At 35.8% G+C, this 17,033-nt stretch overlaps 1 protein-coding gene across 5 annotated transcripts in view; it reads left to right on the top strand.

The window, feature by feature from the left end:
- The first annotated feature begins 2,533 nt into the window (after positions 1-2,533).
- zmat4a (zinc finger, matrin-type 4a) overlaps positions 2,534-17,033 on the top strand; it is an 84,028-nt gene continuing 69,528 nt past the window's right edge. For all 5 annotated transcript variants that reach the window (XR_009271535.1, XM_058777398.1, XM_058777396.1 and 2 more), the window contains exon 1: positions 2,534-2,684. Coding sequence is in view for 4 of the 5 variants with exons in the window: in XM_058777398.1 (XP_058633381.1) it covers positions 2,598-2,684 (87 nt within the window). In the remaining variant the exon portion in view is untranslated. The remainder of the gene's footprint in view (positions 2,685-17,033) is intronic.

Raw genomic sequence — 17,033 nt, 5'->3', positions numbered from 1 at the left:
TAATTTGCTGATTATTAGGTTAACACTTTATTTTAAGGTGTCCTTGTTACACCTGTTACATGTAATTATTATTATAATATAATAACAACAACAAATTATGCATAATTACATGCAAATAACCCTAAACCAAACCCTAATCTTAACACCAAACCATATAGTAAATAGTACATGTAGTTAATTAATATTACTCAGTACTTAAATGTATAATTACACTGTAACAAGGACACCTTAAAATAAAGTGTAGGGTAGGATTAGGGATGTATGGTCATGCAGAATATGTGCTTTATAAGAACTAATAAATAGCAAATATGATAGCAATACCCATGCTATTAAGCAAATAGTTAATAGCGAGAATTGGCCCCTATATTAAAGTGCTACCGTGAGTTCTTCATGTATTATCATTGTAATTAACAAAATTATTATTATTAATTAGCTTATTATTAATAGTAAAGGAATTGTTAATTGCTAATAAAGAGTGAGTAGTTCTCATTTTAGATTAGGTCACAGAAAATGGGAAATCAGCAGTTTAAATCTAGGCTAAAGCAGAGTCAAATTGTGCAAAGGACTCATCTGGTTCCTGCGGTCTTGTCCTGATGGCCGTCTAGGAGACAGGGTCTTCACTGGGGATCAGTCTCTGGGGCTCATCTAGTTGTCCTCATCTCCGCTGACGTTCAGGGCTGTAGAGGTCATCTCTAGGTGCTGATCCACCATCTGATCTGGATACGAACTGGATCCGGGTGGCTGCAATGACCATCTGATCTGGATACAGTCTGGATCTGGTGGCTACAGTGACCTCGGAATAAGAAAGAAACAGACTAATATTAGCGTAGATGCCATTCTTCTAATGATGTAACAAGTACATTGGATGTTTTGGGAAGTGGTCCCGGTTCCGGTTGACCTAATTAATGCAGCCTAACAATCCTTTTAACGGATTTGAATTATAGAAATGTGATAGTGTATTATGTGTAAACCAGGTTAAAGAGATGGGTCTTTAATCTAGATTTAAACTGACAGAGTGTGTCTGCTTCCTGAACAGTGTTAGGCAGATTGTTCCAGAGTTTGGGCACTAAATAGGAAAATGATCTCCCGCCCGCAGTTGATTTTGATATTCTAGGTATTATCAAATGGTCAGAATTTTGAGATCGCAGCGGACGTGAAGGACTATAATGCGATAAGAGCTCACTCAAATACTGAGGTGCCAAACCATTCAGGGCCTTATAGGTAATTAGCAAGATCTTAAAATGTAGAATGTAAAGTTTGTTTATTAAACGTGCAGAGCAACCACCCAATAAAGCATTACAATAATCTAACCTTGAGGTCATGAACGCATGAATTAATGTTTCTGCATTTGACATTGAGAGCATAGGTCGTAATTTAGATATATATTTTAAGATGGAAAAATGCAGTTTTACAAATGCTAGAAACATGTTTTTCGAAGGAAAGATTGCTATAAAAAAGTACACCTAGGTTCCTAGCTGATGACGAAGAATTTACAGAGCAGCCATCAAGTATTAGACAGTGATCTAGGTTATTACATGCAAAAGTTTTTGGTCCAATAATTAATTAATTTTTTCAGAATTTAGCAGTAAGAAATTGCTAGTCATCCAGTTTTTGATATCAACTATAGATTCCGTTGGTTTTGCAAATTGGTAAGATTCATCAGGTCGCGAAGAAATATAGAGCTGGGTATCATCAGCATAACAGTGAAAGCTAACACCATGTTTCCTAATGATATCTCCCAAGGGTAACACATAAAGCGTGAAAAGTAAGGGGCCACGTACTGAGCCTTGAGGTACTCCATACTGAACTTGTGATTGGTATGATACCTCTTAATTTACTGCCACAAATTGATGGCGGTCAGATAAGTACGATTTGAACCATGCCAGTGCACTTCCTCTAATGCCAACATAATTTTCTAGTCTATATAAAGACATACTGTACATGTACATACTGTATGTAAAAGTAGCTAAAGGTTGGTGTACAGCACTTAATCAATTACATTTTCCCATTTTCCATGACCTCATCTAAATTTACAACTATTTATGGTTAATAAATTGTTAACAAAGCATTATCTAACTCTTTACATATGAACTAATTAAAAAAAAGAATAATTTGGTTAATTACAGTGACAATGCATGAAGAACTCACTATTTGTAAAGAGTCTATTAATAAATTAACTACAGTTTCTAAACTATGATTTAACTATATAATAGTTGGCAAATAATCTGTAAGTAGGCTACTTTGTTAGTGTATACTTATTATTATAAAGTGTTACCACTTAAGGCCAAATTTCTGGTCTGTTTTCACTTTAAGTGAATAGTATTTACTTAAACGGTAAAGCATAATAGCAACAAAATACATACGCTGACTTAATTCACATTCATCTTACCTCTGATGCGTATCATTTGTGCACTAGTGTCTTGTTATAAACCCGAGCTTGTAAAGCCACTACTGCAGAAAAAAAAAAAAAACTACTCCAGCCATCCAGCCAATGGAGGACGGCGGGGCGGAGAACGCTCTGCAATTGAACTAAAGGACCGCAGGCAGCTGTACACGAGCATCCTCTATTCTACACACGCGCCCACATCACACAGTCAATGGATTACACCTTCTCTCTCCAAGTGCAACACCATCTGACCGTATACCCGACACACTTATACGAGGACTACAGCTTAGAGTTACAGGTATGTTTATAAAAACGAAGTCAAAGTCTGTGCTAGTTTGTATAGCGGTGATTACGCGCGGCTGCAAACTAACCCTTCTCTCGACACAGTTGGAGATACTTGTTAAACACACGAACAACATTAGACGGGATACTCTAAAATTATATGGTGGTGTTACACTTTCTCAGATTTCTTGACGCTGTGACGCACGAAAGCCGGTTGTAGCGCGAATTCGATGAATGCGTTGCGTGCTGTGATGTTTACATGATAAGGAACACAGAAACTGTAAATACAATGAATAGTATCATACCTGGCGTTTCATTTGAGAGACCTCACCAGCATCATTTTCTTAAGCTTTGTGTTGTACCAAGAAGCAGTGATGATGACCCCCAAAAAGGCACATTTCGGTGGCACGAGGCAGTGTTGACAGATTGCTCTCGGTTTCGTCAATCTCACAGCTGTTTCATTTACTGCAAACGATCAATTATGTATCACTGTACAGTCCCGAGAACCCCGTCGATGCAGACAGTGTCAGTTTTCAGTCAAGTGCGCTTTGATCTTCGTTTTCACCTGTTGTGATCTGGGTAATTTACCGAGACAGTTTGATTGTAGTAGTGTCAGCTCTTGAATATATGAAGATTTAATGTAGTGCCCTGGGCAATTGTGGGATTATTACCTGTCCTTGATCTAGCCAAGTGAACGACCAATTGATTTAGACTTATACAATTTGCAGTCTTATGTACTAGGAGACCTGTTAAAACAATTCTGCAAAGCAAATTAGTTTAGTTTTGTGCATATATTATTTATTTTCAGAATCCTTGTTGATTGAATGATCTTGCTTTAACAGGTTTTCTTTACATTTAGGGTACAGGTTGTTCTGTACAGTACATTGAATAAACAAAGAAAAGAAGCAGAATGTTTTATAAACTTTTTCATTTTTACAGTCTTTGTAAGTTTAGTAGAAACTCACCATAAAAGCACTATGCCCAAATAAGTAATCAAAGTTATTTTAAAGCATGTTTTTGTCTTAATAATATTATTAACAGTTATTTTCCTGTTCATTACTATGAAGCTGCTTTGAAACTGTGTGTAGGCTTTATAATGCATCATATAAATAAATGTGACTTGACTTGCTTTGAGGAATTGAAGAACAACCATTGGTATTTGAGTTATTTTTCTAGTCATTGTTATTAACTTTAAATAATGCATTAAGCATTTTGTTTTATATATAAGTATTTAACCATTTGTTTTTGTATTTTAGGCCTTTGAAATGAGTCTGTCCCTTTAAAGTTTCTCCTCCAGGTGCTGCTTAGATCATCTTTGTGCGGAACAATGGTAGCATTAATATTCCCTTTCATATTCCTTGGAGTGCAAATACGTGACACAGAAGCAGATGTCTTTTTCGTAATAAGTGCCTTACCTTTCCTTTAACCCTGGATATGTACTTTGTCTGCTACAGATGACATTTGCTGTAGTTAGTGAAGAGCCAAATCTAATTCCTTTAGTTTGAACTTGTCTATTTGTCTGTATTAAATTCTATAATTATCATTTAGGATTAGAGATGAGAAATACATTATAAGTTTTCATTTTTAGCCATTCATTAGTGTACTGTCTAACAAGCTGGGCTGATAAACAGTCGTTAAGAGAGAGCAGAGAGAGAGTAAGATGTGAATTATTGATGTTTTCTTGACACTCTTTTTCTGTGCAGAGAAAAGAGGCTCATCTTTAATTTTTGTTATTATGGCGTGTTTACGAATTAGCAGTCTCTGCCTGCCAGCTAGCCAGTGGAAAACAGTATAAGGGGAGAGGAATGCCAGATGTAACAGCATCACACTTATTGCATTTATAATCTATTCATTATAGATGCATCATAGTCCTAACCGTCCCGCTGTAGTGTGGTTTTCAGTGATAAGGGAGTAGAACAACTTCAAAGTTTGCTTATTTGAACATTATTTCCCCTCAGCATTCACATGTGAGCCTCCCTACCTCATGCCATGTTTTTAGATTTAAGCCATTTTCTCAGTATTGGGGGCAGTAAAATTGCACAGCGGTGGGTGGGTGGGTGTTTTGTTTAAACTGTCAGAGAAAATCATCCGTGCACCACAAGGTGGCTCTGTTAGTGTAGAATCACCTCAGAATTACCTCTGGTTGGACCTTTTTTTTCAAGACTCCTGTGCAAAGCCTGCCATACTTACAATTGCACATTCTGTTGAGGTTCATCTTTGTGGACTGTCCTATCCACAGTAATGGAGGGCCTTAATAACATCAGAATTTGTGAAAAAATCTGAATAATTGAGATTTCAAAAGCAGATATCTTTCGTAATAACAAGCAGTTGAATTCTTTGAGACATACTTTTAAAAAAAGTGAGATTCTAACATAAAAAGAATAGAAGAATCTGCTGTTTCCATAACCAGAGCATCTTAATTTGTCTCCCAGGACTTCTGAGGCAGAAGTGACAGCCCATTGCCTCTCCAATGCTGTTTTTCCATTGGGAGGGACAAAGCCCACAATTATGGAGAAGCTTATGGAGAGGAAAATGCCTTGCCAAAGCCCAGGGATATGATATGATATTATCTTACACTATCCATCTCCATTTCTGCTCACAGGCATTAAGTAGCAAAGCTGAGGTTTAGACTCCCAGCAATATTTACAGCAATACTAGCTATCCTGATTAAAAACCTCCTAAAATGCCAGATGTGATTTTATTTATTGAAAATATGGTGTTGTCTAGTCATCTATTTTATAAAATAGGTAGAAAAATTCAATTGTTTGTCTAAACATACCGCTTATATCAAATCTTATTATATTGTTTATCGGAAGTAAGGGTTATTAGCTTTGAAGGAGTGAGGAATGTGTCCTTTATATGAACCCTTCCTTCATTTTATCAGATGTTGTCGGAGTCCATGGGGTTCTAGTGTGATGAAGAAAATGAGTATTCTAATTTAATCGAATTTATAATACATGGTCCAGATAAAAAGCCCTACTCTAGTATGAGTAAGACAGGTTTGTTGTGTGATTTCACACTGAGGGTGTATATTCTCAGCTGGCGTTGAAAGCACCCTGCAGATTTTAAAAGTGCAAAAAAGGTAGCTCTAAATGAAATTGCACAATGCATAACCGATGGCGGTGTTCAAGGTCGATTTTTGTCCTTACACCCAGTGAATACATTGTCGGTTTGAGAACCTTGCAGTACATGTTATGAACTGTTTTCCAATGAACATTGCAAAACATGATTTGTGTAGAATTAAATCAAAAAGTCACAATTTGCTTTGCGCTACAGGCTGATTCATAGTTCAGGTGTGAAAGAGGTGTGGACTTTTCTATTAAAGTTACATTACACAGCATTGGAATGGTGTTTCCATATTATGTCTTGGAAACTGGATAATGTTGTATGATAAAACTATTTATTGCAAAAATGCATTTTTTTGTCCAGTGAGTGTATAATTGCGTGAGTTTGCTAGACTAAAAAAATATTTTGTGCAGTTGTAAAACTAAGAGTATTGGAGTATGATTTACAAGAAAAGACTATTTCAGTTATATTCTTAAAATTTTAATGTGTTACTTGGCATGTCTATGTAATTTCTAGTTAATTGTTTATTTTGTAAAATTCCCGTGTGCTAATTGTTTCTTCAGGTTTTTACAGTACAACAGTACAGTCAAATGAACCCTTAGTGTAATGGTTCTCAATCTTCAACAATATTCAAAGCCTACATAATTTTGAAGAATTTTCAAATAATCTTGGGCCCCAGCCTGCTGGTTGAAAACCACTGCCCAAGTGTATAGTAGAGATGCAATGATATTCAAATTCTGGCTGATACAATAAGATTATTTTCTTGTATTATTATATACTTTTTTCACAAAAATGAATTCAAGATAATTGGCAGATCACCTGCAGCATTGTCACAGGCCCCCTAAGGGTCACACACCTTCTGTCTGTCTGGTTTTGTTTTTTTTTGCTTACATGAGGCCCATCTGAATGTTGCACGGCTTCCAATTAAAGCGATAGAACAGGATAATGATGTTTGACCTTCAGCTGGCCACAGGGAAGAAGTAATGAGCAATGTTTTTGCTTTGAGAAATGAACTGACTTTGAAGCAGTAGAAAATTTGCAAAGGTGAGGAGGGAAATAAGTGGATAAATGTTAATCCTTTAAGTGAATCAGTAATTATGTTTTGTGTTGTTTTAAGATGTGCTTAAAATGTCAGATATGTAATCGGTTCTATTGTAAGTTGATTGCAAACAGGTCTAGCTCACCAACCAACACCACATTTAAATGAGTTAGATGCTGGCTTATATCGTAGCATGGCCACATTATTACATAAAGCCGTCTTAATTTACCCCATGATAATCACCCACCGTGACAAATTTATTATCTGCTGTCAGGAACAGGTCTCTTTCCTTCATCACGCTACAGTAAATTCTATCACATCTCCTTGCTCCTCTGCACATGACAGCAGATGTTTTCCCCACACCACCACTGTCACATAACACCACTGTCTTCTGTAGGATGGTGGAAAAAGCATTTTGTACAATGCCCGCATAACAGCCCATGTCCATGATGCATCCAAAATTCATGAGTCTGGCAAAGAGAGATACTTTGTTCTTGTGCATCGAAACATCTGCTGTGTAAAAGAATCTCCTCTGTCGCTTTATTTTGTAAAACATCGGGGGTCAGGAGTGGACTCGTCCCACCCAGTATTTGGCTCATGAAGTCAAATAGCATCATTTTCCTCTCATTATTTATCTTGGCACATATTGTACACAGGTTTTGAATTATCCATAAGCACTCCAAGGGTAGTTTCAAAGCCCTGTCAGGGAGGCTAAACAACTTTGTGAATACAACACAACATTAGAAAGATTAGCAGATGAGAACAGACAAATGCTGAGCAGTGCAAGGCTCTCTTTTCTTTCTTTTACATTATTTATCTTATTTTCTTGAGACATATCTTCTTTTGTCAGTCCTGTTTACGCAGTATGAGGAGCTACTCAGGATGTGTTATTTTGTTTAGGCAGAGGGGAACAAATCTTATTTCTTGCCCTGAAGTTTTGTTTGCTTTTGGCTGCTTATAGACCTACTTAAGGGATGTTGATTCTGAATTTAACTTTTGCAAAAGTGTCACCAAGTTATATAAAACATGGTTTTGATATTATACTTTTTAAATCCAGCTTCATAGCGATCTTGCGTTTCTGTCTGCTCTTGAAATGATCATGATAAACTGGAGTTCAGTAACACTCCTGAGAGATGAACATCCCATTTTATCTCTGTGCTTTCATGAATCTTTTCTTTTCATTTTGCTATAAATTTTTGTCTTAATTTTGTCCCAATTTTCAGTTGAGTATGTATGCTTATGGAGACGATCTTGTTCTGTTTAGAGTTTATCTTTTAACTTGGGATGCACCGATACCACTTTTTCCAGTACTCGCCCGATACCGATACTTTTATTTTTGGTACTTGTCGATAATGAGTACCGATACCGATATTTTCATTGCATTTGTACATTTTTTAAATATTGGGTACAGAAACCAACAGAGTATGTATAATGTTAGTTGGTTAACTTAATTTATCAAATAGATACAGTCAAACCAAAATTTATTCAGACACCTTCAACATTTCTCACATTATCACAGTTTATTCGCTATAGTTTATGGTAGTAAAATATGACAAGAACTCAGAGTTAAACGGTGTCAGAACAAATTCAGCTCGATAATATCAGATAACTTTGATAGAAAGGTATGTGATGCATTACAATCAACCAAAATTATTCAGACAGCTGTTAGTATGACAATATTTACACAACTATCAATACTTTGTCAGGCAACCCTTAGCCTTAATGACAGCCTGTAGTCTCCTGGGCATGCTGTCAACCAGGTTCATGCAAACCTGAACTTCAGTTTTTTTCCCAGACTCGGTCTGAATAATTTTTGGTCCCAAATTTGTATCAATTTTATCGGTAGTCCACTGTATGAAGAGTTTTTGGATATAATATGTCACAGTTTACTTTATTTTGCTATCCTCACTTACATAAATGAACTATAGAGTCCTGCACCCACTAGTAAAAAATATCAAAAATTATATTTGGTCTCTGAATAATTTTTGGTTTGACTGTATATCCTTCGGTTATTTTCACACTTAATTATGCACATTAAAATGTATTTTACAAGTTTTTGTTACTCTCACTGTTCATTTTTATATATTTTTGCTCTATGGTACATCATCTAATTCAGTTGCATTAGAGCTGCTAAAATCACGCGTTTTGCTGTAATAATGCAGGGAACCACTCGTTATAAATCTCCTAACTGTGATATTTTCAGAAATAAAAGTCGCGTTTTTCTTTGCTTTTCTTTCTAATGCAGAAATACTCATGAAGCAAGCAAAACATGCACAACGCGCGCACGTATTTGTACTGGTGCAGAATGAGAGGGACAGTACAGCCTAGCGCATTTCACACAGGCTGCTAGTTTCACTTTCACCAGAAAGTCGTGTATGCTTAAGGTTGAAAATAAATTATTTATTTTATAGTGAATGCCCCTATAAATTGTCTTATATTTACGATTCAGTTTTAATCCAAGTGATGCTATGTGAGCGAACATCAAATCACAGAAGTGCGCGCATGCTCTCTCTCTCTCCCTCCCTCCCTACCGTTAAGTAACTTGTGCATTGTTTTGCACTTATTTTTGACATATCCGACCGAACTACAAACGTTCCAGTGATGTCTGTGAGAAAAGTATATTCACTCGACAAGCTCGCGCATCTGCGCCGGCGCACGCTCGATCCACTCAGCGCTTTGCTTTTCAGTTCGCGCACATCAGCTACACTGAAAACAATTTTGAGTAGGATTTACTTGAACAAAGTTAGGAAAGTTTTTTCACTTAGAAAATGTGAGTAATTTCAATAGAATTCCCAAGTAAGAACTAAACACAAAGAACTGTAGCTTTAATTAGAAAATATCAAGTAAAGTTTACTTGGAATTTCCCAGTAAATTGTATTGACTGTTTGTTTATATATTTTACTACACAATAATCCTAGTCATCTTATTTAAAATTACCAAAGAAAATAAGTAAATTTAACATTGCCAGTTAGAGTTTGATGAGTATCATAACTTTGGTATTTACTTAAAGAATCCTTGTAAACATAACAAACAATTTCAGGTAAAATATACTTATAAGTTCAAATTTTAATTTCTACAAGCATAAATTGAGTACTAATATAGATTTTACTCCTTTTTTTAAAATTCTTGCCTGAACTAAATAATTTCATGTAGAAATTACATTTGTTTTTATGTAGTATTTACTTCAGCACAAAATCATTTTTATCAGTGTATAAAGGCATTAATACTGAATGTTTAACATTATTCATTGCATACATCCAGGGGCGTAAATTTCATCTTTTCATCAATTTTTGAAGGGGACACAAATAATACAGCCAAAATTGTACTTGTAAGGATAGATATGTGTACACAGCATGTGTACATAGCATGGAGACCGTGTTTAAATATGAGTTCATGGTTCACCACGCGGTCATATTATAATTATTATTTTGTGTCATCCATAGTATTTTAGGTTTCGTCTGAATCCGAGTAAGTCTCTTTCGCATTAATTCGACTGCATTAAACCCACTGATCTGCCACTTAACATCATATTGAACGAAACCCAACACATAGGTCTACAATATTAGTCTAATATCAGTTCACACACAGGCTTATCGCCGTGTTAGTTGTAGTGGGTGACAAGCTACGGTATTAAGCTTGTCAAACTAATTGCTCATAGAAAATACATTGGATGTCATAATTTTTTTGTCATGACTAATTTATTAATGATCCAGCATCATCTGTATTAAAGAGAAAGAGTCATTTCACCCGATGTTTAAAGAGAATAAAATAGCCTTGACAGCCTACTTACACATAACTAACTTGCTCTCTCTCACCGGACTCGTGTGTGTGTATCTGTAAAGAAGGAAAGCAGGCAGTGGACCAAACCACTATGAGGAAAGGGAGGGGGGAATCAAAACATTTCTGAACTTAAAACGTTTTTTTTGCGTTTATTTTGTTTTACTAATCACACAGTTATTTTAAGTATATGTCCATTATATTATTTTCAATACACAGAGTCACTTGTAATGATATTTTTGCTTCGTAGACGTCCTTAATCTCTAATAACTCCATTCTGCTGCATGTTGTCCTGTTACTTTGTCGGAATATGACACTTATCACATGCTGTGAGGTATCGGCGCTTGGTATCGGGGCATTTTAACGAGCACGAGTACATGAGCTCAGTATCGGGCCTGATACCAGTATCGGTATCGGTGCATCCCTACTTTTAACTAATGTTATCAAGTTTAGATAAAAAGAAAAAAAGTTTGTATAAACAAATAATAATTTAGGTGAAAATTTGATTACGTTTTTTAAAATATTAAAGTGCAATTGAAGACATTTATAATGTTACAACATTTATGATGTAACCGTTTCCACAAAAATATTAAGCGGCACAACTATTTTCACAAATATATATTGAGCACCAAATCAGCATATTAAAATTATTTCTGAAGGATCATTTAACACCGACTGTAGTGGAGTTATATTATATATTATAAATATATATTTAAAAAACAGTAATTTTACTGTTATTTCAAAATATTACAGTTTTACTGCATTTTTGATCAAATAAATACAACCTTTGTAAGCATAAGAACCTTAAAAAAAGATTTTGAATATCTTACCAACCTCAAACTTTTTAATGGTAGCATCTAGCATGTATACTGTATATAGTATATAGTCAATGTTGTTAGTAGTCATTTAAACATTTAAATTATTATAGTGTTAAAACCAATTGATAAACAGTCAGTTTTTGACAAGCAAAACAGCAGTTTGGAGTTGCTGTAATTTAATGAATATCATCCTGCTCAAGACCCCTCATGCATCATTAAAATCCATTTGTCGTACTAACAATGTACGATTGCAGCACACTCGTTGACGTTGATAACTGTATCGTTGTTCATTTCATTTCATTGTTTTTTTTTTTTTTGCATTAAGACAATCTAATAAAAAACCATAAAAGTTGTTTTTCCGTATCTACCTGCTGCATATAGCAATTCTTCTAGTATAGTGGACACACAGACACTCTCCCTGTGATTCCAGTTGCTTTTCTCTGTGCATTGGGATGTGTTGCCTCAGAATGCTAATGAGCTCAAGTAGGACATGAGGACATTACTCAGCAACCAGCACTGATGTGTTTGCATGCCTGTTAAAGCACCAGCAGGGGTAGGAAACGTACTGACTTGGTTAATATGCTGCTGTGTTTGGTTGCATCCTTTTGAGCCTATTTTAAATCACTGGAAAAATAGCCAAATGCAATATACTCATGAATAAGTGTGCTGTTGTTCTGAATATCACTTTTTGGCCTTAGGGTCGAGGTCAAAGGATCCAAAGCACCAAGCTGGAATGGAGTTTATGAGCGGAGTGACAGTTATTTCCTGCAGTTATAAAGAGTGAGTGAGATCTGAAAGTGTTTTTTCAGTGTCGGGACTTTCTTCAGCTGAAGTGACAGTAGAAGACCTTGAAGCAGCTGGCGTCCAGCTCTGTCCCTCCCCTCACTGATTACAGCACACCTTTGACAGCCAGAACATTTGTCAGGGCCGCCCACTGCACTGCCCTCTCTGCACTTCCTGCTGCAGCCCACATGCATGCTCCTTACTGTGCACACACATGCACAGTATTTCTCTAAATTATATTTCATCCTCTTAGTCTTAGGTTCAGTGCAGTCATGTGTGATTTGGGAGTTTGAGTGATGGATGGTATCTGTTCACTCAGCTTTGCATAGTCTTTAGATGATGATTTGGACTACATGGAAAAGCATTAACAAATAGGGTAAACGTACCTATTAAGCTCATGTACCCATTAAGCACACTTCCATTTTTGAACTCAGATTATAAAAAGAAAAATAATTTATTGTCCTACTTGATGTCTTAACCAATTGATGTGTTTGTTACAACATACCTCCTGTAATTTCAAGTCAATCAGACCATTGCATATGGGTCCAGATATGGGTCTCCATATGTTCACACTGTCTGGTGGCCATTTTGAAAGCTGTCTGAAAACTTTCACCAAAAGAGAAGCCCTTTAAATGTGCAGTTTTTAGTTTTTATTTTGGGTAAATTTCACTACTTACTGTAAAATTAAGAGATTAATGTTCAGACTTATAACCTGGAACTTGGATGTGGGAAATTATTACAGTTAGATCCAAAAGATACAACCCGAATTCCGGAAATGTTGGGACGTTTTTTTTAAATTTGAATAAAATGAAAACTAAAATAATTTCAAATAACATGAGCCAATATTTTATTCACAATAGAACATAGATAACATAACAAATGTTTAAACTGAGAAATGTTACAATGTTATGCACAAAATGAGCTCATTTCAAATGTGATGCCTGCTACAGTTCTCAAAATAGTTGGGATTGGAGCATGTTTACCATGTTGTAGCATCTCCTCTTCTTTTCAAGACAGTTTGAAGACATCTGGGCATCGAGGTTATGAGTTTCTGGAGTTTTGGCTTTGGAATTTGGTCCCATTCTTGCCTGATATAGGTTTCCAGCTGCTGAAGAGATCGTGGTTGTCTTTGACGTATTTTTCATTTAATGATGAGCCAAATGTTCTCTATAGGTGAAAGATCTGGACTGCAGGCAGGCCAATTCAGCACCCGGACTCTTCTACTACAAAGCCATGCTGTTGTAATAGCTGCAGTATGTGGTTTTGCATTGTCCTGCTGAAATACACAAGGCCTTCCCTGAAATAGACGTCGCCTGGAGGGAAGCATTTGTTGCTCTAAAACCTTTATATACCTTTCAGCATTCATAGTGCCTTCCAAAACATGCAAGCTGCCCATACCGAATGCACTTATGCACCCCCATACCATCAGAGATGCTGGCTTTTGAACTGAACGCTGATGGAACACGCTGGAAGGTCTCGCTTCTCTTTAGCCCGGAGGACACAGCGTCCGTGATTTCCAACAAGAATGTCAAATATGGACTCGTCTGACCATAGAACACTTTTCCACTTTGAAACAGTCCATTTTAAATGAGCCTTGGCCTACAGGACATCATGCTGATGAGTGCTGCAGTGTCGTCTGAGGGCCTGAATACCACGGGCATCCAACAACGGTCTTCGGCCTTGTCCCTTATACACAGAGATTTCTCCAGTTTCTCAGAATCTTTTGATGATGTTATGCACTGTAGATTATGAGATTTGCAAAACCTTTGCAATTTGACATTGAGGAACGTTGTTTTTAAAGTATTCCACAATCTTTTTACACACTCTTTCACAGATTGGAGAGCCTCTGCTCATCTTTGCTTCTGAGAGACTCTGCATCTCTAACACATCCCTTTTATAGCTAATCATGTTACAGACCTGAGGTCAATTAACTTAATTAGTTGCTAGATGTTCTCCCAGCTGAATCTATTCAAAATTTCTTGCTTTTACAGCCCTTTGTTGCCCCCGTGCCAACTTTTTTGAGACCTGTAGCAGGCATCAAATTTGAAATGAGCTCATTTTGTGAATAAAAGTGTAAAATTTCTCTGCTTAAACACTTATGTTCTCTATGTTCTATTGTGAATAAAATATTGGCTCAAGTGATTTGAAAGTCTTTTAGTTTTCATTTTATTCAAATTTAAAAAACGTCCCAACATTTCCAGAATTCGGGTTGTAGTTCTTCTTGTAATTCTTGACTTTGTACCTTCAAATAAAACATTTTTTCAATTATTCTTTAAAAAGGTGTTTTTAAAATAAACAATATTTTTTTATAAAACATGATGTGAGCTTAATGGGAACAGGGGTGTGCTTAAAGGGTACAGAAATTTACCCATTAAGCACAGCCGGACTTTTTGCATTTAATGATGTACATCTTAATTGAAATGCTTTTGTCATTTAAAATAAAATTAAATATTTTTGTGTGAGAGATTGATATTTTATTTTAACATAACTTCTTGTACTGAAACCAATATCTTGTGCACTAAAAATGACTCAATGTAGATTTTGGTGAGCTTAATAGGTACATTTACCATACATTTAAGTGGAAAATGTAATAAAACATACAGTACTGTTCAATGTATATTATATAAATTGGGTCCCACTTTATATTAGGTGGCCTTAACTACTATGTACTTACATTTAAATTAATAATTTTGTACAATGCACTTATTGTGTACATACATGTTTTTACATTGTACTTATATTTTTAAAAATACCTATATGTAATTACATCTGTAATTAATTTTTGTATTTACATTTATAATTGCACTGTTGACCCATCCCTTACACCTTAACCCACCCTTAAACCTACCCATACCACCAAACCTGTCCCTAACCTTACCCGTATCCCACCTCAATAGCAGCGTGTTTTGCAATACAGTATGAACACAATAAGTACATTGTACTTATTTTTTGATGTAAGTACATAGTAGTTAAGGCCACCAAATATAAAGTGTGACCATAAATTGTTGCTATAATGTTTCTTTAATGATATTCTGGTCACACTTTATTTTATGTATGAAATAAAGTGCAATTCCCACCATTAACAAACCATTAACTTCCTTTGACCTCGACCAACTTTTGCCTCTATAAACACTAGTTTAGGTATTAGGGAATGTATAATATCATCATATCATCAGAGTATGTGCTTTATAAGTACTAATAAATGGCTAATATGTTAATAATAGGCATACTAATAAGCAACTAGTTAATAGTTAATAGTGAGAATTGGTTCCTATACTAAAGTGTTATCAATATTCTTATAATTAGCACTCATTCTTATTGATTTGGTGCTCAAGAAATAGATTAGTGTTGCAAACAGTTGTACTGCTTTTTTTCCAAAATAAAAAATAAAGAAAGAAAGAAAACACTTTATGAACTTTCCATTAAAGCTTTCCATGCAAGTTTGAAGGTCCTTGGCAGTCTGAAAATCTGTTGTAGACTTTCTTGTTTTTATCAGCAGAGGAGTTCGAGTTATTTTTATTAGTGCTTTTTGCATTTTGTTCTGTGATCCATGTTGTGTGACAGCAGCTGAGGCAAAGATGGTTTTTGATTAAAGATAAGGAAAAAAGCTTTTGAATTACATGCACTGATAAACTGTGCACACTAAAGCCAGAGACATTTTAATAAGAAAGGAAATAGGGTAAATTTGTATTATGTTGCCTTTTAATCACATTCACATGGCAAATAAGTAAGGGGGAAAACTCTTCGACTCTGTCAGCCCCATTCCTCTCTCTAAGCAGGCCTCAGACTGATTAATAATGCAATTGTTTTTTAGATGTGTGCAGTGTGTGTGTGTGTGTGTGTGTGTTTATGTGTACATGAGAGCGATGCAGCATTGGGCTCAGTGATGGCATTTTGCCTATTTTGTTCTGCTGAATTTATGCACGTTTTCCTTAGAGAGGGAGAGTGAGCTCTTCTCCCCACACCATCTTTCGACTTCTTCTATTTTCATTCCCTCTGTCCATTCCTCCCCTATTCTGCAGCAGGTCTGGTTATCTTTTATAGTGTTTTTTTATTTTTTTATCTTCATCTCTGCAAACTTATGCTGCTGGAATGTCTGTGCAAACTTATTGTCTGAATTCAGCACGTCTACAGTCCTTTGTTTGAGATGGTTGCCTTTTTTTCTGACGATGGGCAAACTGAGGCCACAAACAAAAGGAAGCTGAAAAACCATGCACAGTATCCGTAATGTTGGTGTATGGTTTTGCAGATGCATCACAAGTTACAACAGCAAAGTACTTTCCACATGTCCCTCAAAGTATGAGAGCAGAGAGTCAGAATCTGAAGTTAAAAATTTAGAAAGCGCAACTGAGCACTATTGAAGATTTACCTGAGTTTTAAATCTGATGAAGATTTAGAAAATATCTAGATTAGCAACAGCCTGGGATAGATTTGAGCCACTGAATGAAAGATTATAATAATTTTATTTGAATAGCTTGAATATGGTAATGGTGTGATATCTATGTATGCATGAATTAGTGTAACAAACCGACTCTTAAGTATGTTTTTTTTATTCTGTCTTCGAGAAGTTGCAGTCATTAGCATTTGCAAATCAGGCCATGCTAAAAATGTGAAAATCCCAGTGTCTTAATCTGCTTGCATGAAAATTCACCTATCTTTTTAAATGCATGTTATTGATCTTGTGAATGATCCATCCATGCATTTATCTTGTTTTAAATCTTTTGTAATTTTTAATCAAAATGTCAACTTGATCCCTGGTACTAGCGTATACCGGACTTTCAATTTCTTTTCTTTCTTAAAATTGACTGCATTCAGATCTGCCTCCATCCAATCAACAACCGCTAGATCAAGCCAGGTCCCTGTCCTATTTTTTTCACTCACA

Source organism: Onychostoma macrolepis, chromosome 05 (genome assembly GCF_012432095.1).
Source record: "Onychostoma macrolepis isolate SWU-2019 chromosome 05, ASM1243209v1, whole genome shotgun sequence".
NCBI lineage: Eukaryota > Metazoa > Chordata > Actinopteri > Cypriniformes > Cyprinidae > Onychostoma > Onychostoma macrolepis.
This window is presented reverse-complemented; position numbering and strand designations above follow the sequence as displayed.